This window comes from Pseudophryne corroboree, chromosome 10 (genome assembly GCF_028390025.1).
Source record: "Pseudophryne corroboree isolate aPseCor3 chromosome 10, aPseCor3.hap2, whole genome shotgun sequence".
Lineage (NCBI taxonomy): Eukaryota > Metazoa > Chordata > Amphibia > Anura > Myobatrachidae > Pseudophryne > Pseudophryne corroboree.
In genome coordinates this window covers 350,751,541-350,777,342 of record NC_086453.1, presented here as the reverse complement: position 1 = coordinate 350,777,342, position 25,802 = coordinate 350,751,541, and the positions used below count along the sequence as shown (strand labels likewise).

The 25,802-nt window shown below is 48.8% G+C and overlaps 1 protein-coding gene across 1 annotated transcript in view; it reads right to left on the bottom strand.

The window, feature by feature from the left end:
• The window catches only part of SRPRA (SRP receptor subunit alpha), a 68,081-nt gene that overhangs the window by 41,954 nt on the left and 325 nt on the right, over positions 1 to 25,802 (bottom strand). Inside the window, exons 2-3 of the mRNA XM_063943688.1 lie at positions 21,989 to 22,072; positions 1,315 to 1,478 (exon numbers count right to left, since the gene is read on the bottom strand). Coding sequence (XP_063799758.1) covers positions 1,315 to 1,478; positions 21,989 to 22,072 — 248 coding nt within the window. The remainder of the gene's footprint in view (positions 1 to 1,314; positions 1,479 to 21,988; positions 22,073 to 25,802) is intronic.

Genomic DNA, 25,802 nt, shown 5'->3' with positions numbered 1-25,802 from the left:
TCTAGTGGGGTCCCTGTACAGCCACAGCGCGGCCCGTCTCCTAGAGACCGCGGCGGATCGTGATTTTCAGCGAGTCCAGCCTGGGGGGACCCTCTTACCTCCTCCCTGTAACGCAGCCACGCGATCCCGGAGAGCAGCGGTGAGTGTGTGAAACCAGAGCTCTCCGCTGTAAGTACCCGGCAACCAGGGTGCGAGAGTATACAGCGCCGCTGGGGGAGGTGAGGGAGCCGCAGCATGATATGTCAGAATGACATGTAGCACTTTTAAGTGCCTGTGCTCCAGCCCTCGAAGTCTTGTCTTCTTAAAAAGCTCTTTTCAGGGCTGCCTAGCGCAGCCCTGCCTGTTAGCTGCCTGCACTTATACGCACCAACTTACACACTGAGCTCCTATGCCTGGAGGCGGGGATATAGAGGAGGCGGCGCTATGAATCCTGTCAAAGCTTTTAGCCTGTTGGTGCCTCGGATCAAGATCCAACTCTACACCCCGATGTTATTCCCTGTGGAACCCCAGTGTACCCCGCTGCAGAAACTGAACTTTTTGAGCGCACCAGATAGTGACAGCTTCGCTTTCTGATGGTGCAATGTACACAAACTTTGTTTCATGCCCAAAATTATTACAAATATTGTATAAAATTACCTTCAGGCGTAAAGGTGTATATGAAACATAAATGCATTGTGTGTTTTGACTTGGGTCCTCTCTAAGATATCTTACATTGTGCTATTCAGATATTCCAAAATACGGAATAAAAACCATATCTAAAATACTTCTGGTCCCAGCATTTTGGATATTAGAGACTCAACCTGTATATTATGTAATAAGAAGAAGAACTTTCGGCCTAGGAGCACCACGGAAACAATGCTGAAACTCCAGGGCACCGATTCAAAAAGGTTTGGGAACTACCAAAATATACGCCGGGATATAATGAAGTCCGAGTTGGGCGGCCGTGCGGGGTGCTGGCCATTTTTTTTTTTTATAGGGGCAATCATTTACAAAGCATGGTTTAGCCTTTTACACAATTGCCCCTTTAAAAAAAAAAAAAGTCCCAGTTCGCCCGGCCGCCCAAATAGGACTTCATTACATCCCAGCCATACTCTTGTTTTATCAAGAGCTGCGGAACTGAAAATAGAGGGAATATTAATCAATTTTTACCTAAATCTTCCTAAGGCTAAACCATTAAAATTACATGGAGGGTAACTTGTGGCCAATGACGGACTGACGTAGCCACAATCTAAGCACTGTCCACCAGACCACAACTAGACAAACGCGCTTTTTTTGTGTGACGCGTTTCGCCCAAGTAGCTATAGCTGTAATTACCTGAGAAGAAAGGAAAAATCATCTTTAAAATCAAAGGAGCCATTTAGTAGCCCGAGCGCGCCATTCTGTTGTATCTGATTGCGATACTTATCCCGGAACTCTCGATGGACATCGTCTATTAACTTGTCCACATATGTCAGCGTTAAAATCTTCTGGTATCCCACCTGTCGGGTTTAAGAGAAGAGAGACAGGAACAATACAATTAAATGTCACAAGATCCCAGCATCACAGTAATTGTAGGTAACCCTTCACTCCCACTGGTATAAATGCCACCACCCAGACAAGTCCACGCAGTCTCCCACAGCAACGGATGTCTTCCAGCGCAAGCGCGAGCCACAGGACAGTATTTGTGCTGTGGAGTGGATATTATACATTCGCAACTGAGACGATTTACAAAGTGACCATTAAGCTCAGCATGTAGCTCGTGACATCGGATATCTGTACAGAAGCCAAGCGCTGCAGCAAGAGTATTTTCTTACAGTATAATTAAATACAAAAAAAATAAGAATTTACTCACCGGTAATTCTATTTCTCGTAGTCCGTAGTGGATGCTGGGAACTCCGTAAGGACCATGGGGGATAGCGGGCTCCGAAGGAGGCTGGGCACTCTAGAAAGATTTATGACTACCTGGTGTGCACTGGCTCCTCCCACTATGACCCTCCTCCAAGCCTCAGTTAGGATACTGTGCCCGGACGAGCTGACATAATAAGGAAGGATTTTGAATCCCGGGTAAGACTCATACCAGCCACACCAATCACACCGTATAACTCGTGATACTATACCCAGTTTGACAGTATGAAAACAACTGAGCCTCTCAACAGATGGCTCAACAATAACCCTTTAGTTAGCAATAACTATTTACAAGTATTGCAGACAATCCGCACTTGGGATGGGCGCCCAGCATCCACTACAGACTACGAGAAATAGAATTACCGGTGAGTAAATTCTTATTTTCTCTGACGTCCTAGTGGATGCTGGGAACTCCGTAAGGACCATGGGGATTATACCAAAGCTCCCAAACGGGCGGGAGAGTGCGGATGACTCTGCAGCACCGAATGAGAGAACTCCAGGTCCTCCTCAGCCAGGGTATCAAATTTGTAGAATTTTGCAAACGTGTTTGCCCCTGACCAAGTAGCTGCTCGGCAAAGTTGTAAAGCAGAGACCCCTCGGGCAGCCGCCCAAGATGAGACCACCTTCCTTGTGAAGTGGGCATTTACAGATTTTGGCTGTGGCAGGCCTGCCACAGAATGTGCAAGCTGAATTGTACTACAAATCCAGCGAGCAATAGTCTGCTTAGAAGCAGGAGCACCCAGCTTGTTGGGTGCATACAGGATAAACAGCGAGTCAGATTTTCTGACTCCAGCCGTCCTGGAAACATATATTTTCAGGGCCCTGACAACGTCTAGCAACTTGGAGTCCTCCAAATCCCTAGTAGCCGCAGGTACCACAATAGGCTGGTTCAGGTGAAACGCTGACACCACCTTAGGGAGAAACTGGGGACGAGTCCTCAATTCTGCCCTATCCATATGGAAAATCAGATAAGGGCTTTTATATGATAAAGCCGCCAATTCTGACACTCGCCTGGCTGAAGCCAAGGCCAATAACATGACCACTTTCCACGTGAGATATTTTAGATCCACGGTTTTTAGTGGCTCAAACCAATGTGATTTTAAGAAACTCAACACCACGTTGAGATCCCAAGGTGCCACAGGAGGCACGAACGGGGGCTGAATATGCAGCACTCCTTTCACAAATGTCTGAACTTCAGGTACTGAAGCTAGTTCTTTTTGAAAGAAAATCGACAGAGCCGAGATCTGTACTTTAATGGAGCCTAGTTTTAGGCCCATATTCACTCCTGCTTGCAGGAAATGCAGAAATCGACCTAGTTGAAATTCCTCTGTTGGGGCCTTTTGGCCTCGCACCATGCAACATATTTCCGCCATATGCGGTGATAATGATTTGCCGTAACATCTTTCCTGGCTTTAAGAAGCGTAGGAATGACTTCTTCCGGAATACCCTTTTCCTTCAGGATCCGGCGTTCAACCGCCATGCCGTCAAACGCAGCCGCGGTAAGTCTTGGAACAGACAGGGCCCCTGCTGTAGCAGGTCCTGTCTGAGCGGCAGAGGCCACGGGTCCTCTGAGATCATCTCTTGAAGTTCCGGGTACCACGCTCGTCTTGATTGGGTTTGGAGAGCGGACACAAATGGGCGCAAATGCAGCCAAGGTGTTAAAAGGCCTAGATAAATGTCACCACATTTAGAGTAAGAGATATTCAATAGAAAGTTTAAGCCTTTTTACACCCTTAGCGCAATTCACAAAATAACGTCCCTTCTTATCTTTTTGGATGTCAAGCTTCCTCCTCGTTCTTCTTCTAGGGAGGAGACTCTGATCCGTGTATTCCAACACGATATGAAAGAAAAAGATAACCACCAATGTGCAGAATCTTCTTTCACAGATAGTCTCTATATATAGTGTCTCTATAGTAAGGTACAAGCTTCAGCATACCAAACATCCGTTTGGACAAATAGCAATATGTGATTTATAAATCTTTTATCTTCTGTTTCTTTTATATTCGTGTAGTATAGTGATTTAAAGTGAAGGATAGTCCAATCTGGAACGTACCCAAAACTCACACATTAAGTGTAGACCATAAACACATCTAGATATCTTTGGGGTATATTGCGTACCCGAACTCACGGTGTATGACGTGGAATCACTCGTATAAAGGTATCTTTTAACAGGGATGATTCAATATTCCTTTTCTCTCTTGGAGATCTCATGTGCTCAGTGTAGATATAGGAAAAAAAAGAAAATGCAATTTTCGTGCAGAGTATTTTTGAAAAAAGTGAAAAAAGTGCTCAAAGGGTAAGTCCTTCACCACTTTCCTTTATGTGTAAGATCCACCCAAAAGAAGGGGGAGGGGAAATTAATAAATTTAACGACCCATGAAAGGGAGTCCACTGGAATGCGTACCCAACACTCACACAGCCAATGCTGGTTCTAAACGTATCTAGGTATCTTTGGGATCGATTTATATGGCGTACCCGAACTCACAGTGTAGAGCGTGTGGTGGTTCGTATAAAGGTATCTTTAGGGGCCCAGTAATGCTCTTCCAGTAAATCTTCAACCATTCATGGATTCACTCGAGCAGGAAAGTAAAATAAAACAAAAAAAAACAAAAAAAAAATACTGTGTAGTACGTTCTAAAAGAGATGGATTAAATGGTATCGCTCAAACTATAGCGCACCTCACTCACACTTCATAAGAGTATTATATACACATCAAAGTATCTTTAAACATTTCTCATATCGATTAGGTGCATTCAAACCAAGGATAGATGCTCAAGAGAGAAGCTGATCTCTTGAGCATCTATCCTTGGTTTGAATGCACCTAATCGATATGAGAAATGTTTAAAGATACTTTGATGTGTATATAATACTCTTATGAAGTGTGAGTGAGGTGCGCTATAGTTTGAGCGATACCATTTAATCCATCTCTTTTAGAACGTACTACACAGTATTTTTTTTTTTTGTTTTATTTTACTTTCCTGCTCGAGTGAATCCATGAATGGTTGAAGATTTACTGGAAGAGCATTACTGGGCCCCTAAAGATACCTTTATACGAACCACCACACGCTCTACACTGTGAGTTCGGGTACGCCATATAAATCGATCCCAAAGATACCTAGATACGTTTAGAACCAGCATTGGCTGTGTGAGTGTTGGGTACGCATTCCAGTGGACTCCCTTTCATGGGTCGTTAAATTTATTAATTTCCCCTCCCCCTTCTTTTGGGTGGATCTTACACATAAAGGAAAGTGGTGAAGGACTTACCCTTTGAGCACTTTTTTCACTTTTATCAAAAATACTCTGCACGAAAATTGCATTTTCTTTTTTTTCCTATATCTACACTGAGCACATGAGATCTCCAAGAGAGAAAAGGAATATTGAATCATCCCTGTTAAAAGATACCTTTATACGAGTGATTCCACGTCATACACCGTGAGTTCGGGTACGCAATATACCCCAAAGATATCTAGATGTGTTTATGGTCTACACTTAATGTGTGAGTTTTGGGTACGTTCCAGATTGGACTATCCTTCACTTTAAATCACTATACTACACGAATATAAAAGAAACAGAAGATAAAAGATTTATAAATCACATATTGCTATTTGTCCAAACGGATGTTTGGTATGCTGAAGCTTGTACCTTACTATAGAGACACTATATATAGAGACTATCTGTGAAAGAAGATTCTGCACATTGGTGGTTATCTTTTTCTTTCATATCGTGTTGGAATACACGGATCAGAGTCTCCTCCCTAGAAGAAGAACGAGGAGGAAGCTTGACATCCAAAAAGATAAGAAGGGACGTTATTTTGTGAATTGCGCTAAGGGTGTAAAAAGGCTTAAACTTTCTATTGAATACCACGCTCGTCTTGGCCAATCCGGAACCACGAGAATTGTGTTTACTCCTCGCTTTCTTATTATTCTCAATACCTTTGGTATGAGAGGCAGAGGAGGGAACACAAACCGACTGGTACACCCACGGTGTCACTAGAGCGTCCACAGCCATCGCCTGAGGGTCCCTTGACCTGGCGCAATATCGTTTTAACTTTTTGTTGAGGCGGGACGCCATCATGTCCACCTGTGGTTTTTCCCAACGGTTTACCAGCATCTGGAAAACTTCTGGATGAAGTCCCCACTCTCCCGGGTGGAGGTCGTGTCTGCTGAGGAAGTCTGCTTCCCAGTTGTCCACTCCCGGAATGAACACTGCTGACAGTGCTAGTACATGATTCTCCGCCCATCGGAGAATTCTTGTGGCTTCTGCCATCGCCATCCTGCTTCTTGTGCCTCTCTGTCGATTTACATGGGCGACTGCCGTGATGTTGTCTGACTGGATCAGCACCGGCTGGTGTACGAGCAGGGATTTTGCTTGACTTAGGGCATTGTAAATGGCCCTTAGTTCCAGAATATTTATGTGAAGGGAAGTCTCCTGACTCGACCATAGTCCTTGGAAGTTTCTTCCCCGTGTGACTGCCCCCCAGCCTCGAAGGCTGGCATCCGTGGTCACCAGGACCCATTCCTGTATGCCGAACCTGCGGCCCTCTAGAAGATGGGCACTCTGCAGCCACCACAGTAGAGACACCCTGGTTCTTGGAGACAGGGTTATTAAGCGATGCATCTGAAGATGCGATCCGGACCATTTGTCCAATAGGTCCCACTGAAAGATTCTGGCATGGAACCTGCCGAAGGGAATTGCTTCGTAAGAAGCTACCATCTTTCCCAGGACCCGCGTGCAGTGATGCACCGATACCTGTTTTGGTTTCAGGAGGTCTCTGACTAGAGATGACAACTCCCTGGCTTTCTCCTCCGGGAGAAACACTTTTTTCTGGACTGTATCCAGAATCATACCCAGGAACAGTAGCCGTGTCGTCGGAACCAGCTGTGACTTTGGGATATTCAGAATCCAGCCGTGCCGGTGCAGCACTTCCTGAGATAGTGCTACTCCCACCAACAACTGTTCCTTGGACCTCGCCTTTATTAGGAGATCGTCCAAGTACGGGATAATTAAAACTCCCTTTTTTCGAAGGAGTATCATCATTTCCGCCATAACCTTAGTAAATACCCTCGGTGCCGTGGACAGTCCAAATGGCAGCGTCTGGAATTGGTAATGGCAATCCTGTACCACAAATCTGAGGTACTCCTGGTGAGGATGGTAAATGGGGACATGCAAGTAAGCATCCTTGATGTCCAGGGATACCATTTAATCCCCCTCGTCCAGGCTTGCAATAACCGCCCTGAGCGATTCCATCTTGAACTTGAATTTTTTTTATGTGTGTGTTCAAGGATTTCAAATTTAAAATGGGTCTCACCGAACCGTCCGGTTTCGGCACCACAAATAGTGTGGAATAGTAACCCCGGCCTTGTTGAAGTAGGGGTACCTTGATTATCACCTGCTGGGAATACAGCTTGTGAATTGCCGCTAGCACCGCCTCCCTGTCTGAGGGAGCAATCGGCAAGGCAGATTTTAGGAACCGGTGGGGTGGAGACGCCTCGAATTCCAGTTTGTACCCCTGAGATACTATTTGAAAGATCCAGGGATCCACCTGTGAGCAAGCCCACTGATCGCTGAAATTCTTGAGGCGGCCCCCCACCGTACCTGGCTCCGCCTGTGGAGCCCCACCGTCATGCGGCGGACTTGGAAGAAGAAGCGGGGGAGGACTTTTGCTCCTGGGAACCTGCTGTTTGTTGCAGCCTTTTTCCCCTACCTCTGCCTCTGGACAGAAAAGACCTGCCTTTTCCACGCTTGTTTTTCTGGGTCCGAAAGGACTGAACCTGATAAAACGGCGCCTTCTTAGGCTGTGAGGGGACATGGGGTAAAAATGCTGACTTCCCAGACGTTGCTGTGGAAACTAGGTCCGAGAGACCATCCCCAAATAATTCCTCACCCTTATAAGGCAAAACTTCCATGTGCCTTTTAGAATCTGCATCTCCTGTCCACTGGCGAGTCCATAAGCCTCTCCTAGCAGAAATGGACAATGCACTTACTTTAGATGCCAGCCGGCAGATTTCCCTCTGTGCATCTCTCATATATAAGACTGAGTCTTTGATATGGTCTATGGTTAGCAGGATCGTGTCTCTGTCTAGTGTGTCAATATTTTCTGACAGTTTATCTGACCACGCAGCGGCAGCACTGCACATCCATGCTGACGCAATAGCTGGCCTAAGTATAATGCCTGAGTGTGTGTATACAGACTTCAGGATCGCCTCCTGCTTTCTATCAGCAGGTTCCTTGAGGGCGGCCGTATCCGGAGACGGTAGTGCCACCTTTTTAGACAAACGTGTGAGCGCTTTATCCACCCTAGGAGGTGTTTCCCAACGTGACCTATCCTCTGGCGGGAAAGGGAACGCCATTAGTACCTTCTTAGGAATTACCAATTTTTTATCAGGGAAAGCCCACGCTTCTTCACACACTTCATTTAATTCATCTGATGGGGGAAAAACTACGGGTAGTTTTTTCTCCCCAAACATAATACCCTTTTTAGTGGTACCTGTATTTATATCAGAAATGTGTAACACCTCTTTCATTGCCTCAATCATGCAGTGAATGGCCTTAGTGGGCATCAGGTTAGACTCATCGTCGTCGACACTGGTGTCAGTATCAGTGTCGACATCTGGGTCTGCGGTCTGAGGTAGCGGGCGTTTTAGAGCCCCTGATGACCTGTGAGACGCCTGGACAGGCACGAGCTGAGAAGTCGGCTGTCCCACATTTGGCATGTCGTCAAATTTCTTATGTAAGGAGTCTATACGTGCACTCATTTCTTTCCATAAGCTCATCCACTCAGGTGTCTGCCCCGCAGGGGGTGACATCCCTTCTAAAGGCATCTGCTCCGTCTCCACATCATTATCCTCATCAAACATGTCGACACAGCCGTACCGACACACCGCACACACACAGGGAATGCTCCAACAGAGGACAGGACCCACAAGAGCCCTTTGGGGGGACAGAGTGAGAGTATGCCAGCACACACCAGAGCGCTATATAATGCAGGGACTAACTGAGTTATGTCCCCTATAGCTGCTTTTTCTATATAAATGTATACTGCGCCTAAATTTAGTGCCCCCCCCCCTCTCTTTTTTACCCTTTTCTGTAGTGTAGACTGCAGGGGAGAGCCAGGGAGCTTCCTTCCAGCGGAGCTGTGAGGGAAAAATGGCGCCAGTGTGCTGAAGGAGATAGCTCTGCCCCTTTTCCGCAGACTATTCTCCCGCTTTTTCCTATATTCTGGCAGGGGTATTTTCCACATATATAGCCTCTGGGGCTATATATTGTGGTATTTTTGCCAGCCAAGGTGTTATTATTGCTTCTCAGGGCGCCCCCCCCCAGCGCCCTGCACCCTCAGTGACCGGAGTGTGAAGTGTGTGTGAGGAGCAATGGCGCACAGCTGCAGTGCTGTGCGCTACCTTGGTGAAGACTGATGTCTTCTGCCGCCGATTTTCCGGACCTCTTCTTGCTTCTGGCTCTGTAAGGGGGACGGCGGCGCGGCTCCGGGACCGAACACCAAGGCTGGGCCTGCGGTCGATCCCTCTGGAGCTAATGGTGTCCAGTAGCCTAAGAAGCCCAAGCTGGCTGCAAGCAGGCAGGTTCGCTTCTTCTCCCCTTAGTCCCTCGCTGCAGTGAGCCTGTTGCCAGCAGGTCTCACTGAAAATAAAAAACCTAATTTCTATACTTTCTTTCTAAAGGCTCAGGAGAGCCCCTAGTGTGCATCCAACCTCGGCCGGGCACAAAATCTAACTGAGGCTTGGAGGAGGGTCATAGTGGGAGGAGCCAGTGCACACCAGGTAGTCCTAAATCTTTCTAGAGTGCCCAGCCTCCTTCGGAGCCCGCTATCCCCCATGGTCCTTACGGAGTTCCCAGCATCTACTAGGACGTCAGAGAAATAAGATTTTACTTACCGGTAAATCTATTTCTCGTAGTCCGTAGTGGATGCTGGGACTCCGTAAGGACCATGGGGATTAGCGGCTCCGCAGGAGACTGGGCACAACTAAAGAAAGCTTTAGGACTACCTGGTGTGCACTGGCTCCTCCCACTAAGACCCTCCTCCAGACCTCAGTTAGGATACTGTGCCCGGAAGAGCTGACACAATAAGGAAGGATTTTGAATCCCGGGTAAGACTCATACCAGCCACACCAATCACACCGTATAACTCGTGATACTATACCCAGTTAACAGTATGAAATATAACTGAGCCTCTCAACAGATGGCTCAACAATAACCCTTTAGTTAGGCAATAACTATAAACAAGTATTGCAGACAATCCGCACTTGGGATGGGCGCCCAGCATCCACTACGGACTACGAGAAATAGATTTACCGGTGAGTAAAATCTTATTTTCTCTGACGTCCTAAGTGGATGCTGGGACTCCGTAAGGACCATGGGGATTATACCAAAGCTCCCAAACGGGCGGGAGAGTGCGGATGACTCTGCAGCACCGAATGAGCAAACTCTAGGTCCTCCTCAGCCAGGGTATCAAACTTGTAGACTCTTACAAAAATGTTTTAACCCGACCAAGTAACAGCTCGGCAAAGTTGTAAAGCCGAGACCCCTCGGGCAGCCGCCCAAGAAGAGCCCACTTTCCTCGTGGAATGGGCTTTTACAGATTTAGGGTGCGGCAGTCCAGCCGCAGAATGTGCAAGTTGAATCGTGCTACAGATCCAGCGAGCAATAGTCTGCTTAGAAGCAGGAGCACCCAGCTTGTTGGGTGCATACAGGAGAAATAGCGAGTCAGTTTTCCTGACTCCAGCTGTCCTGGAAACATATACTTTTCAGGGCCCTGACTACGTCCAGTAACTTGGAATCCTCCAAGTCCCAAGTAGCCGCAGGCACCACAATAGGTTGGTTCACATGAAAAACTGATACCACCTTAGGAAGGAATTGGGAACGAGTCCTCAATTCCGCCTTATCCATATAAAATACAGATAAGGGCTTATGTATGACAAAGCCGCCAATTCGGATACACGCCTGGCCGACGCCAAGGCCCACAGAATGACCACTTTCCACGTGAGGTATTATAGCTCCACGGATTTAAGTGGCTCAACCCAATGCAACTTCAGGAAATCCAACACCACGTTGAGATCCCACGGTGCCACTGGAAGCACAAACGGGGGCTGACTATGCAGCACTCCCTTAACAAAAGTCTGAACTTCAGACAGTGAAGCCAGTTCAATTTTGGAAGAAAATCTATAGAGCCGAAATCTGGACCTTAATGGAACCCAATTTTAGGCCCATAGTCACCTCTGACTGTAGGAAGTGCAGAAATCGACCTAGCTAAAATTTCTCCTTTGGGGCCTTCCTGGCCTCACAGTACGCAACATATTTCCGCCATATGCGGTGATAATGGTTTGCGTTCACTTCTTTCCTAGCTTTAAATAGCGTAGGGATAACTTCCACCGGAATTCCCTTTTCCTTCAGGATCCGGCGTTCAACCGCCATGCCGTCAACGCAGCCGCGGTACGTCTTGGAACAGACAGGCCCCCTGCTGCAGCAGGTCCTGTCTGAGCGGCAGAGGCCATGGGTCCTCTGAGATCATTTCTTGGAGTTCTGGTCACCAAGCTCTTCTTGGCCAACCCGGAACAATGAGTATAGTTCTTACTCCTCTCCTTCTTATTATTCTCATTACCCTGGGTAAGAGAGGCAGAGAAGGGAACACATACACCGACTGGTACACCCACGGTGTTACCAGAGCGTCCACAGCTATCGCCTGAGGGTCCTTGACCTGGCGCAATATCTTTGTAACTTTTAGTTGAGGCGGGACGCCATCATGTCCACCTGTGGCCTTTCCCCACGGTGTACAATCATTTGGAAGACTTCTGGATGAATTCCCCACTCTCCCGGGTGGAGGTCGTGTCTTCTGAGAAAGTCTGCTTCTCAGTTGTCCACTCCGGGAATGAACACTGCTGACAGTGCTAACACATGATTTTCCGCCCATCGGAGAATCCTTGTGGCTTCTGCCATCGCCATCCTGCTTCTTGTGCCGCCCTGTCGGTTTACATGAGCGACCGCCGTGATGTTGTCTGACTGGATCAGCACCGGCCGTTGTTGAAGCAGGGGTCTAGCCTGACTTAGGGCATTGTAAATGGCCCTTAGTTCCAGAATATTTATGTGTAGGGAAGTCTCTTGACTTTTCCATAGCCTTGGAAGTTTCTTCCCTGTGTGACTGCCCCCCAGCCTCGAAGGCTGGCATCCGTGGTCACCAGGACCCAGTCCTGTATGCCGAATCTGCGGCCCCCTAGAAGATGAGCACTCTGCAGCCACCACAACAGTGACACCCTGGCCCTTGGAGACAGGGTTATCCGCCGATGCATCTGAAGATGCGACCCGGACCACTTGTCCAACAGATCCCACTGGAAAATCCTTGCATGGGACCTGGCGAATGGAATTTCTTCGTAAGAAGCTACCATCTTTTCCAGGGCTCGCGTGCATTGATGCACCGACACCTGTATACGTATTAGGAGGGCTCTGTCTAGAGACAACAACTCCTTGGACTTCTCCTCCGGGAGAAACCCTTTTTATCCTGTTCTGTGTCCAGAACCATACCCAGGAACAGTAGACGCGTCGTAGGAACCAGCTGCGACTTTGGAATATTCAGAATCCAGCCGTGCTGTTGTAGCACTTCCCGAGATAGTGCTACTCCGACGAACAACTGCTCCCTGGACCTCGCCTTTATAAGGAGATCGTCCAAGTACGGGATAATTATTTCGCCCATTACCTTGGTAAATACCTTGGTGCCGGGGACAGACCAACGGCAACGTCTGGAATTGGTAATGACAATCCTGTACCACAATTTTGAGGTACTCCTGGTGGAGGGTAAATAGGGACATGCAGGTAAGCATCCTTGATGTCCAGTAATACCCTGAAATTCTCCAGGCTTGCAATAATCGCCCTGAGCGATTCCATTTTGAACTTGAACCTTTGTATATAAGTGTTCAAGGATTTCAATTTTAGAATGGGTCTCACCGAACCGTCTGGTTTCGGTACCACAACATTTTGGAATAGTAACCCCAGCCTTGTTGAAGGAGGGGTACCTTGATTTCACCTGCTGGAAGTACAGCTTGTGAATTGCCGCCAGTACTACCTTTCTCCGAGGGCAGCAGGCAAGGCTGATGTGAGGTAACGGCGAGGGGGAGTCGCCTCGAACTCCAGCCTGTATCCCTGTGATACTATTTGCAGAACCTAGGGATCCACCTGTGGGCAAGCCCACTGGTCCCTGAAGTTCCCGAGACGCGCCCCTACCGCACCTGTTTCCACCTGTGGAGCCCCAGCGTCATGCGGTGGACTCAGAGGAAGCGGGGGAAGATTTTTGATCCTGGGAACTGGCTGCTGGTGCAGCTTTTTCCTTCTTCCCTTGTCTCTGTGCAGAAAGGAAGCGCCTTTGACCCGCTTGCTTTTCTGAAGCCGAAAGGACTGTACCTGAAAATACGGTGCTTTCTTAGGCTGTGAGGAAACCTGAGGTAAAAAATTTTCTTTCCAGCTGTTGCTGTGGATACGAGGTCCCAGAGACCATCCCCAAACAATTCCTCACCCTTATAAGGCAGAATCTCCATGTGCCTTTTACAGGCAGCATCACCTGTCCACTGCCGGGTTTCTAATACCCTCTTGGCAGAATGGACATTGCATTAATTCTGGATGCCAGCCGGCAAATATCCCTCTGTGCATCCTTTATATATAAAACGGCGTCTTTAATATGCTCTATGTTAGCAAAATATTATCCCTGTCTTAGAGTATTATATTATCTTACAGGGTATCAGACCACGCTGCAGCAGCACTATTTATGCTGAGGCAATTGCAGGTCTCAGTATATAACCTGAGTGTGTATATACAGACTTCAGGATAGCCTCCTGCTTTTTATCAGCAGGTTCCTTCAAGGTGGCCGTATCCTAAGACGGCAGTGCCACCTTTTTTGACAAACGTGTGAGCGCCTTATCCACCCTAAGGGATATCTCCCCACGTGACCTATCCTCCAGCGGGAAAGGGTACGCCATCAGTAACTTTTTAGAAATTACCAGTTTCTTATCGGGGGAACCCACGCTTCTTCACACACTTCATTCATTCATCTGATGGGGGAACAAAACACTGGCTGCTTTTTCTCCCCAAAAATAAAACCCCTTTTATGTGGTACTTGGGTTCATGTCAGAAATGCGTAACACATTTTTCATTGCCGAGATCATGTAACGGATGTTCCTAGTGGATTGTGTATATGTCTCAACCTCGTCGACACTGGAGTCAGACTCCGTGTCGACATCTGTGTCTGCCATCTGAGGTAACGGGCGTTTTTTGAGCCCCTGATGGCCTTTGAGATGCCTGGGCAGGCGCGGGCTGAGAAGCCGGCTGTCCCACAGCTGTTACGTCATCCAGCCTTTTATGTAAGGAGTTGACATTGTCGGTTAATACCTTCCACCTATCCATCCACTCTGGTGTCGGCCCCACAGGGGGCGACATCCCATTTATCGGCCTCTGCTCCGCCTCCGCGTAACCTTCCTCATCCAACATGTCGACACAGCCGTACCGACACACCGCACACACACAGGGAATGCTCTGACTGAGGACAGGATCCCACAAAGTCCTTTGGGGAGACAGAGTGAGAGTATGCCAGCACACACCAGAGCGCTATATAATGCAGGGATTAACACTATAACTGAGTGATTTTTCCTCCAATAGCTGCTTGTATACATATATTGCGCCTAAATTTAGTGCCCCCCCCCTCTCTTTTTAACCCTTTGAGCCTAAAAAATATAGGGGAGAGCCTGGGGAGCTGTCTTCTAGCTGCACTGTGAAGAAAAAATGGCGCCAGTGTGCTGAGGGAGAAGCCCCGCCCCTTTTTCGGCTGACTTTTCTCCCGCTTTTTTATGGATTCTGGCAGGGATAATTTATCACATATATAGCCCTGGGACTATATATTGTGATGATTTGCCAGCCAAGGTGTCTTATATTGCCCTCAGGGCGCCCCCCCCAGCGCCCTGCACCCATCAGTGACCGGAGTGTGAGGTGTACATGAGGAGCAATGGCGCACAGCTGCAGTGCTGTGCGCTACCTTGGTGAAGACCGAAGTCTTCTGCCGCCGATTTTCCGGACTCTTCATGCTTCTGGCTCTGTAAGGGGGACGGCGGCGCGGCTCTGGGAACGAACACCAAGGTCGGGTCCTGCGGTCGATCCCTCTGGAGCTAATGGTGTCCAGTAGCCTAAGAAGCCCAAACTACCACCTGTCAGGTAGGTTCGCTTCTTCTCCCCTTAGTCCCTCGCTGCAGTGAGCCTGTTGCCAGCAGACCTCACTGTAAAATAAAAAACCTAAATATACTTTCTTTCTAGGAGCTCAGGAGAGCCCCTAGGGTGCATCCAGCTCAGCCGGGCACAAGAATCTAACTGAGGTCTGGAGGAGGGTCTTAGTGGGAGGAGCCAGTGCACACCAGGTAGTCCTAAAGCTTTCTTTAGTTGTGCCCAGTCTCCTGCGGAGCCGCTAATCCCCATGGTCCTTACGGAGTCCCAGCATCCACTTAGGACGTCAGAGAAATATATATATAAAAAAAATCAGCAGCATAAGACCTTTCATGATAAAATAAACGTTATGGTAAGAACTTACCGTTGATAACGTGATTTCTCTTATGTCCACAGGTATCCACAGGATAACATTGGGATATTGTCGAGCGACAGCGAAAATGGCACCAACACGGTCACGAGCTTTCTGGCCTCCCAGGATGCATTGGGGCCTCCACTATATAGTCCCGCCCACTGACTCAGTCAGATCAGTTCTTTCCACAGCGATTATAGGCAGGAACATTAGGTAGAGACCTGTACAGGCGATAAGAACACACATGCACACCCTTCCATACAAGAAGGAAGAGGTTTTTAGTGTTTGTCTAGATCCTCAAATCAGATGCGTCCGGGTGGGATCCCTGTGGATACCTGTGGACATAAGAGAAATCACGTTATCAACGGTAAGTTCTTACCATAACGTTTATTTCTCTGGCTGGGTCCACAGGATTATCCACAGGATAACATTGGGATTCCCAAAGCCATTTTAGTGGTGGGGACGCTCCTGATTGCACAGGAGGACCTTTCGCCCGAAGTCTGCGTCATGAGAGGCAAAAGTATCCAAGGCATAATGTCTGATGAATGTGTTTATGGAAGACCATGTGGCTGCCTTACATATTTGTTCTGCTGATGCACCCTGTTGTGCTGCCCAAGAAGGACCTACCTTACGTGTAGAGTGTGCAGAGACATTAGCCGGAATAGGGAGATCTGCATGAGAATAAGCTTCAGATATTACCACTCGGAGCCATCTCGCCAGCGTCTGTTTACTAGCAGGCCAACCTCTCCTATGGAATCCGTAGAGGATGAAGAGGGAATCTGTTTTCCTGATGGCACTAGTACGATCTATATAGATTTTTAAAGACCGGACCACGTCCAGTGACGCTTCTCCCGCAGATAGTCCCGATACCTGAAAAGCTGGGACTACAATCTCTTCATTCAGGTGAAACTTTGACACCACCTTTGGAAGATAACTAGATCTCGTTCTGAGAACTGCTCTGTCTGGAAAAAAACTTAGGAAAGGAGACTTACATGATAATGCTCCTAAATCTGACACTCTTCTGGCTGACGCCATTGCCAGTAAAAAAAAGAACTTTAATCGTTAACCACTTAAGATCCGCTCTCTCAAGTGGTTCAAACAAAGGACCCTGGAGAAATTTAAGAACTAAATTCAAATCCCAGGGAGCTGCAGGAGGAACAAATGGAGGTTGAATATGTACTACTCCTTGGAAAAACGTACGTACATCCTGTAGGTCAGCAATCTTCTGCTGAAACCATACAGTCAACGCTGAGACTTGCACCCTCAAGGAAGCAACCTTCAACCCCTTATCCAATCCTGCCTGCAGAAAATCCAAAATTCTAGCTACTTTAAAGGCTCTTGGATTGTAATTTTTTCCAGAACACCAATGAATATAGGCTTGCCATATTCTATGATATACACGGGCCGAAGAAGGCTTTCTTGCTCTAAGCATGGTTTGGATTACTTGCTTTGAAAATCCTTTAGCCTCTAAGATAGAGGTTTCAACAGCCACGCCGTCAAAGACAGGTGATCCAGATGACTGTGACAACAAGGACCCTGCATTAACAGATCTGGACGTTGAGGGAGCAGTATCGGTGCTTCCACGGACATTCTCCACAGATCTGTGTACCAATGCCTTCTTGGCCAAGCTGGAGCTATTAGAATGATTGCTCCTTTTGCCTGTTTTATCTTTCTCACTACTCTGGGTAACAGAGATATTGGAGGGAACAGATATGCCAGCTGAAACCTCCATTCTACTGACAGTGCGTCTACCAGGACTGCTCCTGGGTCCCTTGTTCTTGATCCGTACCTCGGAACTTTGTTGTTTAGACGAGACGCCATAAGGTCTATCTCCGGTAGACCCCATCTGTTCACCAGTGTCTGAAACACTTCTGGGTGTAGTGCCCATTCGGTTTCCCGAATGGTGTGCCGACTGAGAAAATCCGCTTCCCAATTTAGTACACCCGGGACAAATACTGCCGACAATGCTGGGAGATGGAGTTCTGCCCACTTTAGAATGGGAGTTACTTCCTCCATCAGACTCTTGCTGTGAGTCCCTCCTTGATGATTTAGGTATGCTACTGCCGTCGCATTGTCTGAGCGGATCTGGACTGGTCTTCCTTGTAGATTGTCCTTTGCCTGAACTAGGGCCAAGTAAATGGCTCTTATTTCTAACAGATTTATCGGCAGACGACTTTCCCTTGCGGTCCATTTTCCCTGGAACCATAGGCTTCCGAGTACCGCCCCCCAACCTTGCAGGCTGGCATCTGTCGTCAGGACTTGCCACTCTTTTATCCAAAAGGGTCTCCCCTTGTTTAAATGGTCTGTCTGTAGCCACCATGCTAGAGACCTTTTTACATTTACTGGAATCTTTATCATCTGCTTCTTTATTGTTTGATGATTTCCGTTCCATTTTGTCAAAATGAGATGCTGCAATGGTCTGGAGTGGAATTGCGCATATTCCACCATGTCGAACGTTGATACCATCAGACCCAACAGTCGCATTGCTGCATGGACGGACATTGTCTGGGCTTGCAACGCTTCCTGAGCCATGACCTGCACCTTGACTATTTTCTTCTCTGGTAAGAGAACTCTCTGTAGGTCTGAATCCAATATGGCTCCCAAATGAACCATCCGCTGTGATGGATTCAGGGACGACTTCTCCCAATTTATGAGCCACCCGTGTCTCTGTAAACAAACTATCGTCTGTTGGAGATGGCTCAACAGTAAATCTTGCGACTGTGCTAAGATTAATAGGTCATCTAGGTATGGGAATATCCTTATCCCTTGTTTGCGCAGACAAGCTGCCATAACCACCATGATCTTGGTAAACACCCTGGGTGCTGTAGCTAGCCCGAAGGGCAGAGCTTGGAACTGGAAGTGTTCCTTGAGGATGGCAAACCTGAGGCAACACTGATGTGACAGTGCTATAGGCACATGTAGGTAAGCATCCCGCACATCCAGAGATACCATATAGTCTCCCGGTTCCATAGCCAACATTATGGAGCGTAACGTCTCCATGTGGAACTTCGGGATCCATATGTAATTGTTCAACATCTTCAGATTTAGAATTGGTCGATATGACCCATTTGGTTTCTGGATTAGAAACAGATTGGAGTAATACCCCTGTCCCTTTTGTGATGGAGGTACTGGGACAATCACACCTGAGTGCAGTAATTTTTGGACTGCTTCTTGCAGGGCATTGGCCTTCGACTCTATACGAGACGGGCTGGTGCAAAAAAATCTTTGAGGAGGCTGCCTCCTGAATGGGAACCCATACCCCTGAGATACTACCTTCTGCACCCAGGCATCTGTTGTTGACTGTTGCCATGTGTGTGCAAATTGCAGGAGTCGGCCCCCAACCCTGGAATCCTCCAGGCGGAGGCCCGTCTCTTCAGGCTGAGGGCTTTTGTTCAGGTTTGGAAGCTGGCTTTTTGCTAGCCCACTGCTTCCTACCCCTGGATTTAAACTGGGGTTGTTTAGGCTCCTCTTTACCTTTCGCTTTGCTTTGCCAGCGAAATAAGCGAAATTTTAAACCCTTGGACTTAGGGTTGTAGGTAGCCGGAAATCTGACCTTCTTCGATTCAGCCTCTGACTCTAGGATATCCGATAAAGGTTTTCCAAATAATATATTACCCACGAAAGGCAATGCTTCCAATTCCTTCTTGGACTCCGCATCTGCCTTCCAGGTCCGTAGCCAGACTGCTCTGCGAGCGACTACTGCCAGGGCTGAAGCTTTAGAAGCAACAGTGCCTACATCAATGGCTGCTTCTTCTAAATACTGGGCAGATTGTCTTAAACGGCAAAGACGATCCTCTTGCTCCCTAGTAGGAGAGGGGATGTCATTCTCTAGTTCCTCTATCCATTCGCCCATTGCCTTTGCTACCCAGGCCGAAGCCATAGCAGGTCTTACCACTGCACCCACAAGAGAAAAAATATTTTTCAATAGGCTCTCAACCCTCCTGTCTGTGACATTATTCAAAGAGGTAGATGACAGTGGCAAAGCAGATTTGTGCACTAGTCGCAGAACATGTGCATCTACTTTTGGAGGAACTTCTCTCTTCGAACAATCTCCAGCAGGAAATGGATAATAAGAATCCCATCTCCTAGGAATCTTATACTTTTTACCGGGCGCTGCCCAAGACTCATCCATCATTTCCGTCAACTCCTCTGACGCTGGAAATTCAGCTTTCACTGACTTTGTTCGTTTGAATACAGGTGCTTTTGCTTTTAACGCTGTCTTGGCTGGTTCTTCCAGAGAAAGCACAGCCTTTACTGCATTAATGAGTTCAGCTACATCATCTGAACTAAAGCTCTGCGACTGATCATCATACGGAGTTGAATCTATTGTTTCCGCATCATCATCCGATGTATCCTCTTGTGTAGTCTGCCATACAGACGTATCTGTCTTAGTCTTACCTACCCCTTGGTTGCTTGTAGAGGCTACTGGAACCATAGGAAGGGAGCTGCATGTATGGGTTCATAGTGTAACCTAACCCTTGAGGTGGTGCTACAGGAGCTAACCTGTCCGCTATTGAAGACAGAGTCTTTGCGAACATATTCCATGGTGGCTCTACTGGAGGTTGAACTAACTCCTGTTTTTTACTTCGCTGAAAAGCGAAACAGTTTGCACACAAACCCTCATAAGTGACCAATTGAATCATATCAATTACCCCTGACTTACAAGATAAGCATGTTAGGGCTGTAGGAGTGCTTGACAAATTCTCCTCATCACTTTTGCCGCTCACAGACATTTTTTCTGATATTGACTACACAATTTTGTGACTGAACCACACCCTATAATCATCAGTATATAGAGGTGAAATCAATCTGACCACAGTGCACCTGATTTGAGGGTCAGAACAGGACTGACATTACACAGAAAAGTCAGCACGCATACTAGCAGTCAGTCACATGTTAAAGCATTAGACATTGTCATATGAGAATACAACCTCCATAATAACTTATACATTAGTAGGAAAATTGTACTTCTGTTTAACTGGTTCTTTTTCAACATAACATGCAGAAAACACAGTAATATACAGGTCTCATATGCAATAGGTACTAAAAATTAACAGTGCACACTAAGAAGTAGAAGGAATTTTTAGTACTGTATACCCTGCCTCCAGGGAGCGGGATACAGGGAGACTCACCACACTTCCATATCCAAGCAAAGACGCTCGAAAGACGCTGAGTGGATTCAGACGCTACTGGTGTACACTGCCGCTCTTGGTAACTGATAACGGACACGGACGCTCACCAACGGACACGGACGCTGAGCGACTCCACGTGCATGCAGACACTAAAGGCCTGCGACTCGGTCTGGGCGGGTTTATATCCAGTGTACACAACCGCAGCGTCTAAGCTGCGACCGAGTACCCTCGTGGTAGCGTCTGAGCCGGAAGTGAGGTCATTCAGTTCATGAAACGAGAGACCCGCGGGAACTGGCCATGAACTCGGAGGAGGGACGGCCAGGAGAGCGTCTGAAACCCCCTGTTGACTTAAACTCCCAGGATCGCGGCCTTACATAGTCCTGGCGCCTATGATCCCCGGAGCGTAGCGCTGTCACACTCGAGATGTTCGGCGCATCAACACGCTGTTTGTAGTCTCCACCAAATCAGCATAGCTGTGTCCTGACCCCTCTAGCAAGAGGAAGTCCATATACTCACTGTCTCCCCATGCTCCGGCCACAGCCTGGTAACGTCTGCTGGACCTGCTAGAACATCCGACACAGAAGCCCGTCGAGACAGCACTGTACCGCGAAGGTAAGCGTTGTTGCGACCCGGTGGGGAGTTGTTGGAGTGACTCTTTCTAATACACGTTTAAGACGCTGTTAAGAGAAGTCGCTCAAACCAAAACAGTAAGTCTATAAAAATAAAGTAATGAAAACTTGAGGCTGCTTTCACAGCAGCCCTGTGACCATGCGGCTTCCTGCCGCACCAAGCAAAAAACTGATCTGACTGAGTCAGTGGGCGGGACTATATAGTGGAGGCCCCAATGCATCCTGGGAGGCCAGAAAGCTCGTGACCGTGTTGGTGCCATTTTCGCTGTCGCACGACAATATCCCAATGTTATCCTGTGGATAATCCTGTGGACCCAGCCAGAGAAATACACCTTATATCCTAATAGACCAACAGCATCACCAAGGTCCATTGTTGTTATATCGTGTAAGTCAGCATAGAAAAAGGACGCTCCCCTGGGAGACGGCATTTAATCCAGGGCACATTGCTCCATCCAGCAGTATACAGGGCACATTGCTCCATCCAGCAGTATACAGGGCACATTGCTCCATCCAGCAGTATACAGGGCACATTGCTCCATCCAGCAGTATACAGGGCACTGCGCTCACTCCGGGCAGCCTCCGCTATACCGCACGCTGGAGACAGGGCACATTGCTCCGTCCAGCAGTACACAGGACACCTATCGATGTGACCTTACACTGCGCACTGGCAGGAGGCAGGGCACTGCATGAAATATTCTTTCCCAGGCAAAAAAGTCTCAGGAGAAAGCAATGCACGTCACAGATATTCCTTCAGCATAATGGGGAGTAAATGTGAAATATCTTACCACAAACACCAGCTCAAACTGATTGTCCAGCTTGTACTTGAGGGTGAGGGAGTCATGGTTGTAGCAGTTGTTCCCGCCTCTCTCCTAGGACACAACCAATAGAATGACAGAATTAAAGCTACATGTACTTGGTACATCACAGTACAACCAATGACATCCCCCAAATATGCAACATTTTCAACAGTAACGCCTGCCACGGGATGTAGTCATGTGACCGGCGATCACATTACCAGCGGCTACATTCCGCCCCCTCTCCAAATCCCGACGGCATGCCGACTAGCAGGGACTATCCCCACTCCTGGGTGTCCACAACACCCATAAAGTGGGACTAGAATCTGTGGCATGTGCAGGCCCCCTCTACCACAGAGCAGGAGACAGTACAGCGATGTGTGCCCCCTCTACCACAGAGCAGGGGACAGTACAGCGATGTGTGCCCCCTCTACCACAGAGCAGGGGACAGTACAGCGATGTGTGCCCCCTCTACCACAGAGCAGGGGACAGTACAGCGATGTGTGCCCCCTCTACCACAGAGCAGGGGACAGTACAGCGATGTGTGCCCCCTCTACCACAGAGCAGGGGACAGTACAGCGATGTGTGCCCCCTCTACCACAGAGCAGGGGACAGTACAGCGATGTGTGCCCCCTCTACCATAGAGCAGGGGACAGTACAGCGATGTGTGCCCCCTCTACCATAGAGCAGGAGACAGTACAGCGATGTGTGCCCCCTCTACCATAGAGCAGGGGACAGTACAGCGATGTGTGCCCCCTCTACCACAGAGCAGGGGACAGTACAGCGATGTGTGCCCCCTCTACCATAGAGCAGGAGACAGTACAGCGATGTGTGCCCCCTCTACCATAGAGCAGGAGACAGTACAGCGATGTGTGCCCCCTCTACCACAGAGCAGGGGACAGTACAGCGATGTGTGCCCCCTCTACCACAGAGCAGGGGACAGTACAGCGATGTGTGCCCCCTCTACCACAGAGCAGGGGACAGTACAGCGATGTGTGCCCCCTCTACCATAGAGCAGGAGACAGTACAGCGATGTGTGCCCCCTCTACCATAGAGCAGGAGACAGTACAGCGATGTGTGCCCCCTCTACCATAGAGCAGGAGACAGTACAGCGATGTGTGCCCCCTCTACCATAGAGCAGGAGACAGTACAGCGATGTGTGCCCCCTCTACCATAGAGCAGGAGACAGTACAGCGATGTGTGCCCCCTCTACCATAGAGCAGGAGACAGTACAGCGATGTGTGCCCCCTCTACCATAGAGCAGGGGACAGTACAGCGACGTGTGCCCTTTTACCATATGGGGTGCTATATGAAGGGGATCAGTATGAGTTACCGTTGATCGGGATGCAGTCAGTATACCAACGACAGCATCCCGATAGTCAGTATGCCGGCAGCTCGGGGAGCGCAAAGAGTCCCCTTCCGGATTTGCTGCGCTCGCCACAGGTTCTATTCCCACTTTATGTGTGTCGTGGACATCCATGAGTGGGAATAGCCCCTGTTAGCCGGGATTCCGGCTGGCAGCAACTTAACTACATACCACATGCAGGGGCAGCCCGGAACATATGGAAATAAAATAAGTATTAAGCAGATAAAATAAGTGGAGTACAGAAACGCAGCTGTAGACAGGTACTGAGGACCTGTAAGTGTAGTTTCCGGATTTCTTTTTACATCCATTTATTTTAATATTTAACTTGGGAGAAGATTAGTCTGACAAAAGTATCTTAGATGTAATATAGATATATGTGAATTACGGTGCATGGAGGAGTGTCTCCAGGACAGAGGCCTTTCCTTCTCTCTTCTTGCTCTGAGGAAACGTCTGCGAGCACCTGACAAACTCTCACACAGCTGGCTGATAAGCCGTGTACTGACTCAGTACATACTAGCCAGCGTATTGTCTGCACCCGGTACACCCCCAGGAAGTCACACCCTCACACAGGGGCAGATTAAGCCTGGTGAAGTGATAAAGTGGAAGGTGATAAAGGACCAGCCAATCAGCTCTGACTGTCATGTTTCAAACCCAGCCTGTGACATGACAGGAGCTGATTGGCCGGTACTTTATCACCTTCCACTTTATCACTTCACCAGGCTTAATAAATCTGCCCCACAGTTACCATACTGTGATAACTCTGCAACCTCCCTAATACATGTGACATGGCTGTACTGGCAGCTGCTAGTATGCCGAGGACTGTCAGGTTTAGGCACTAGGATGGGTTAGAGGTTAAAGGCCGAAACACACGAGGCGGCTGGCGCTGCCCGGCAAACACCCGGCCGGCTTTAAACAGCTGCCGTGATGTAAAGACACATGCAGCGCAATGTGTCCTTACACACGGCACGGTCCCGGCCCGGCTGCCGGGTCTCACCACTGGAAGGACCGGCTGCCGGGCGGGCGCCTGGCCGTCTTTGCAGCCAGTAAACCATGTGTGTGAAGGGGAGCTTTCACACACAACGGTTTTTTCTCAAGCCGTGTCTGATGCTGCGCATGCGCACAGCATCACACACGGCTCAAAGCCGTCCTGTGTGACAGACTCTGCCGGTTTCTCCCGGATAGCAAAAAGACGGACAAAGTATGTCCGGCTTTTTGCCATCCGGGTAAAACCGGAGTATGTGTTACAGCCCTAAGTGTCTGGATTCTCATTATTGGGACGTTACTGTCAGTCTTCTGACCGCCGGTCATGCGTGTGTATTCCATACACACACACACACACACACCAGAAGCCCCAACACATCACATGCCCACCCAGTACATAGGTTCTCATAATCGGTCCTCAGGACCCCAAACAGTTGTCCAGGTCTCCTCAAAGCACAAGTGAAATAATTAGCTCCACTTGTGGATCTTTTAAAAAGGGTTCATTGAGTAATGACTACACCTGTGCACCTGATAGGTAACCTGGAAAATGTGGCCTGTTTGTGGTCATGAGGACAGAGTTTGAGAGGCACTGCCTTAGCACATCCATACTCCCTGCGCCACGATACCCAACGCCACGAGCCCCAACACATCCCATCCTCCCCACGCTACTAGCCCCAACACTTCCCATCCTCACCATGAACCCCGGCACAACACTCCTCATACACACCAGGAACCCGACCAACCACATCACATCCCCCCCTACACCAGGAACCCTACCACATCACATCCCCCCCCCCCCCTACACCAGGAACCCTACCACATCACATCCCCCCCCCCCTACACCAGGAACCCTACCACATCACATCCCCCCCCCCCTACACCAGGAACCCTACCACATCACACCCCCCCCCCCTACACCAGGAACCCTACCACATCACACCCCCCCCCCTACACCAGGAACCCTACCACATCACATCCCCCCCCTCCTACACCAGGAACCCTACCACATCACATCCCCCCCCTCCTACACCAGGAACCCTACCACATCACATCCCCCCCCTCCTACACCAGGAACCCTACCACATCACATCCCCCCCCCCTACCACATCACATCCCCCCCCCCTACCACATCACATCCCCCCCCCTACACCAGGAACCCAACCACATCACACCCCCCCCCCTACACCAGGAACCCAACCACATCACCCCCCCCCCCTACACCAGGAACCCAACCACATCACATCCCCCCCTACACCAGGAACCCAACTACATCACATCACCCCCCTACACCAGGAACCCAACAACATCCCCCCCTACACCAGGAACCCAACCACGTCACATCCCCCCCCCCCCTACACCAGGAACCCAACCACATCACATCCCCCCCTACACCAGGAACCCAACTACATCACATCACCCCCCTACACCAGGAACCCAACCACATCCCCCCCTACACCA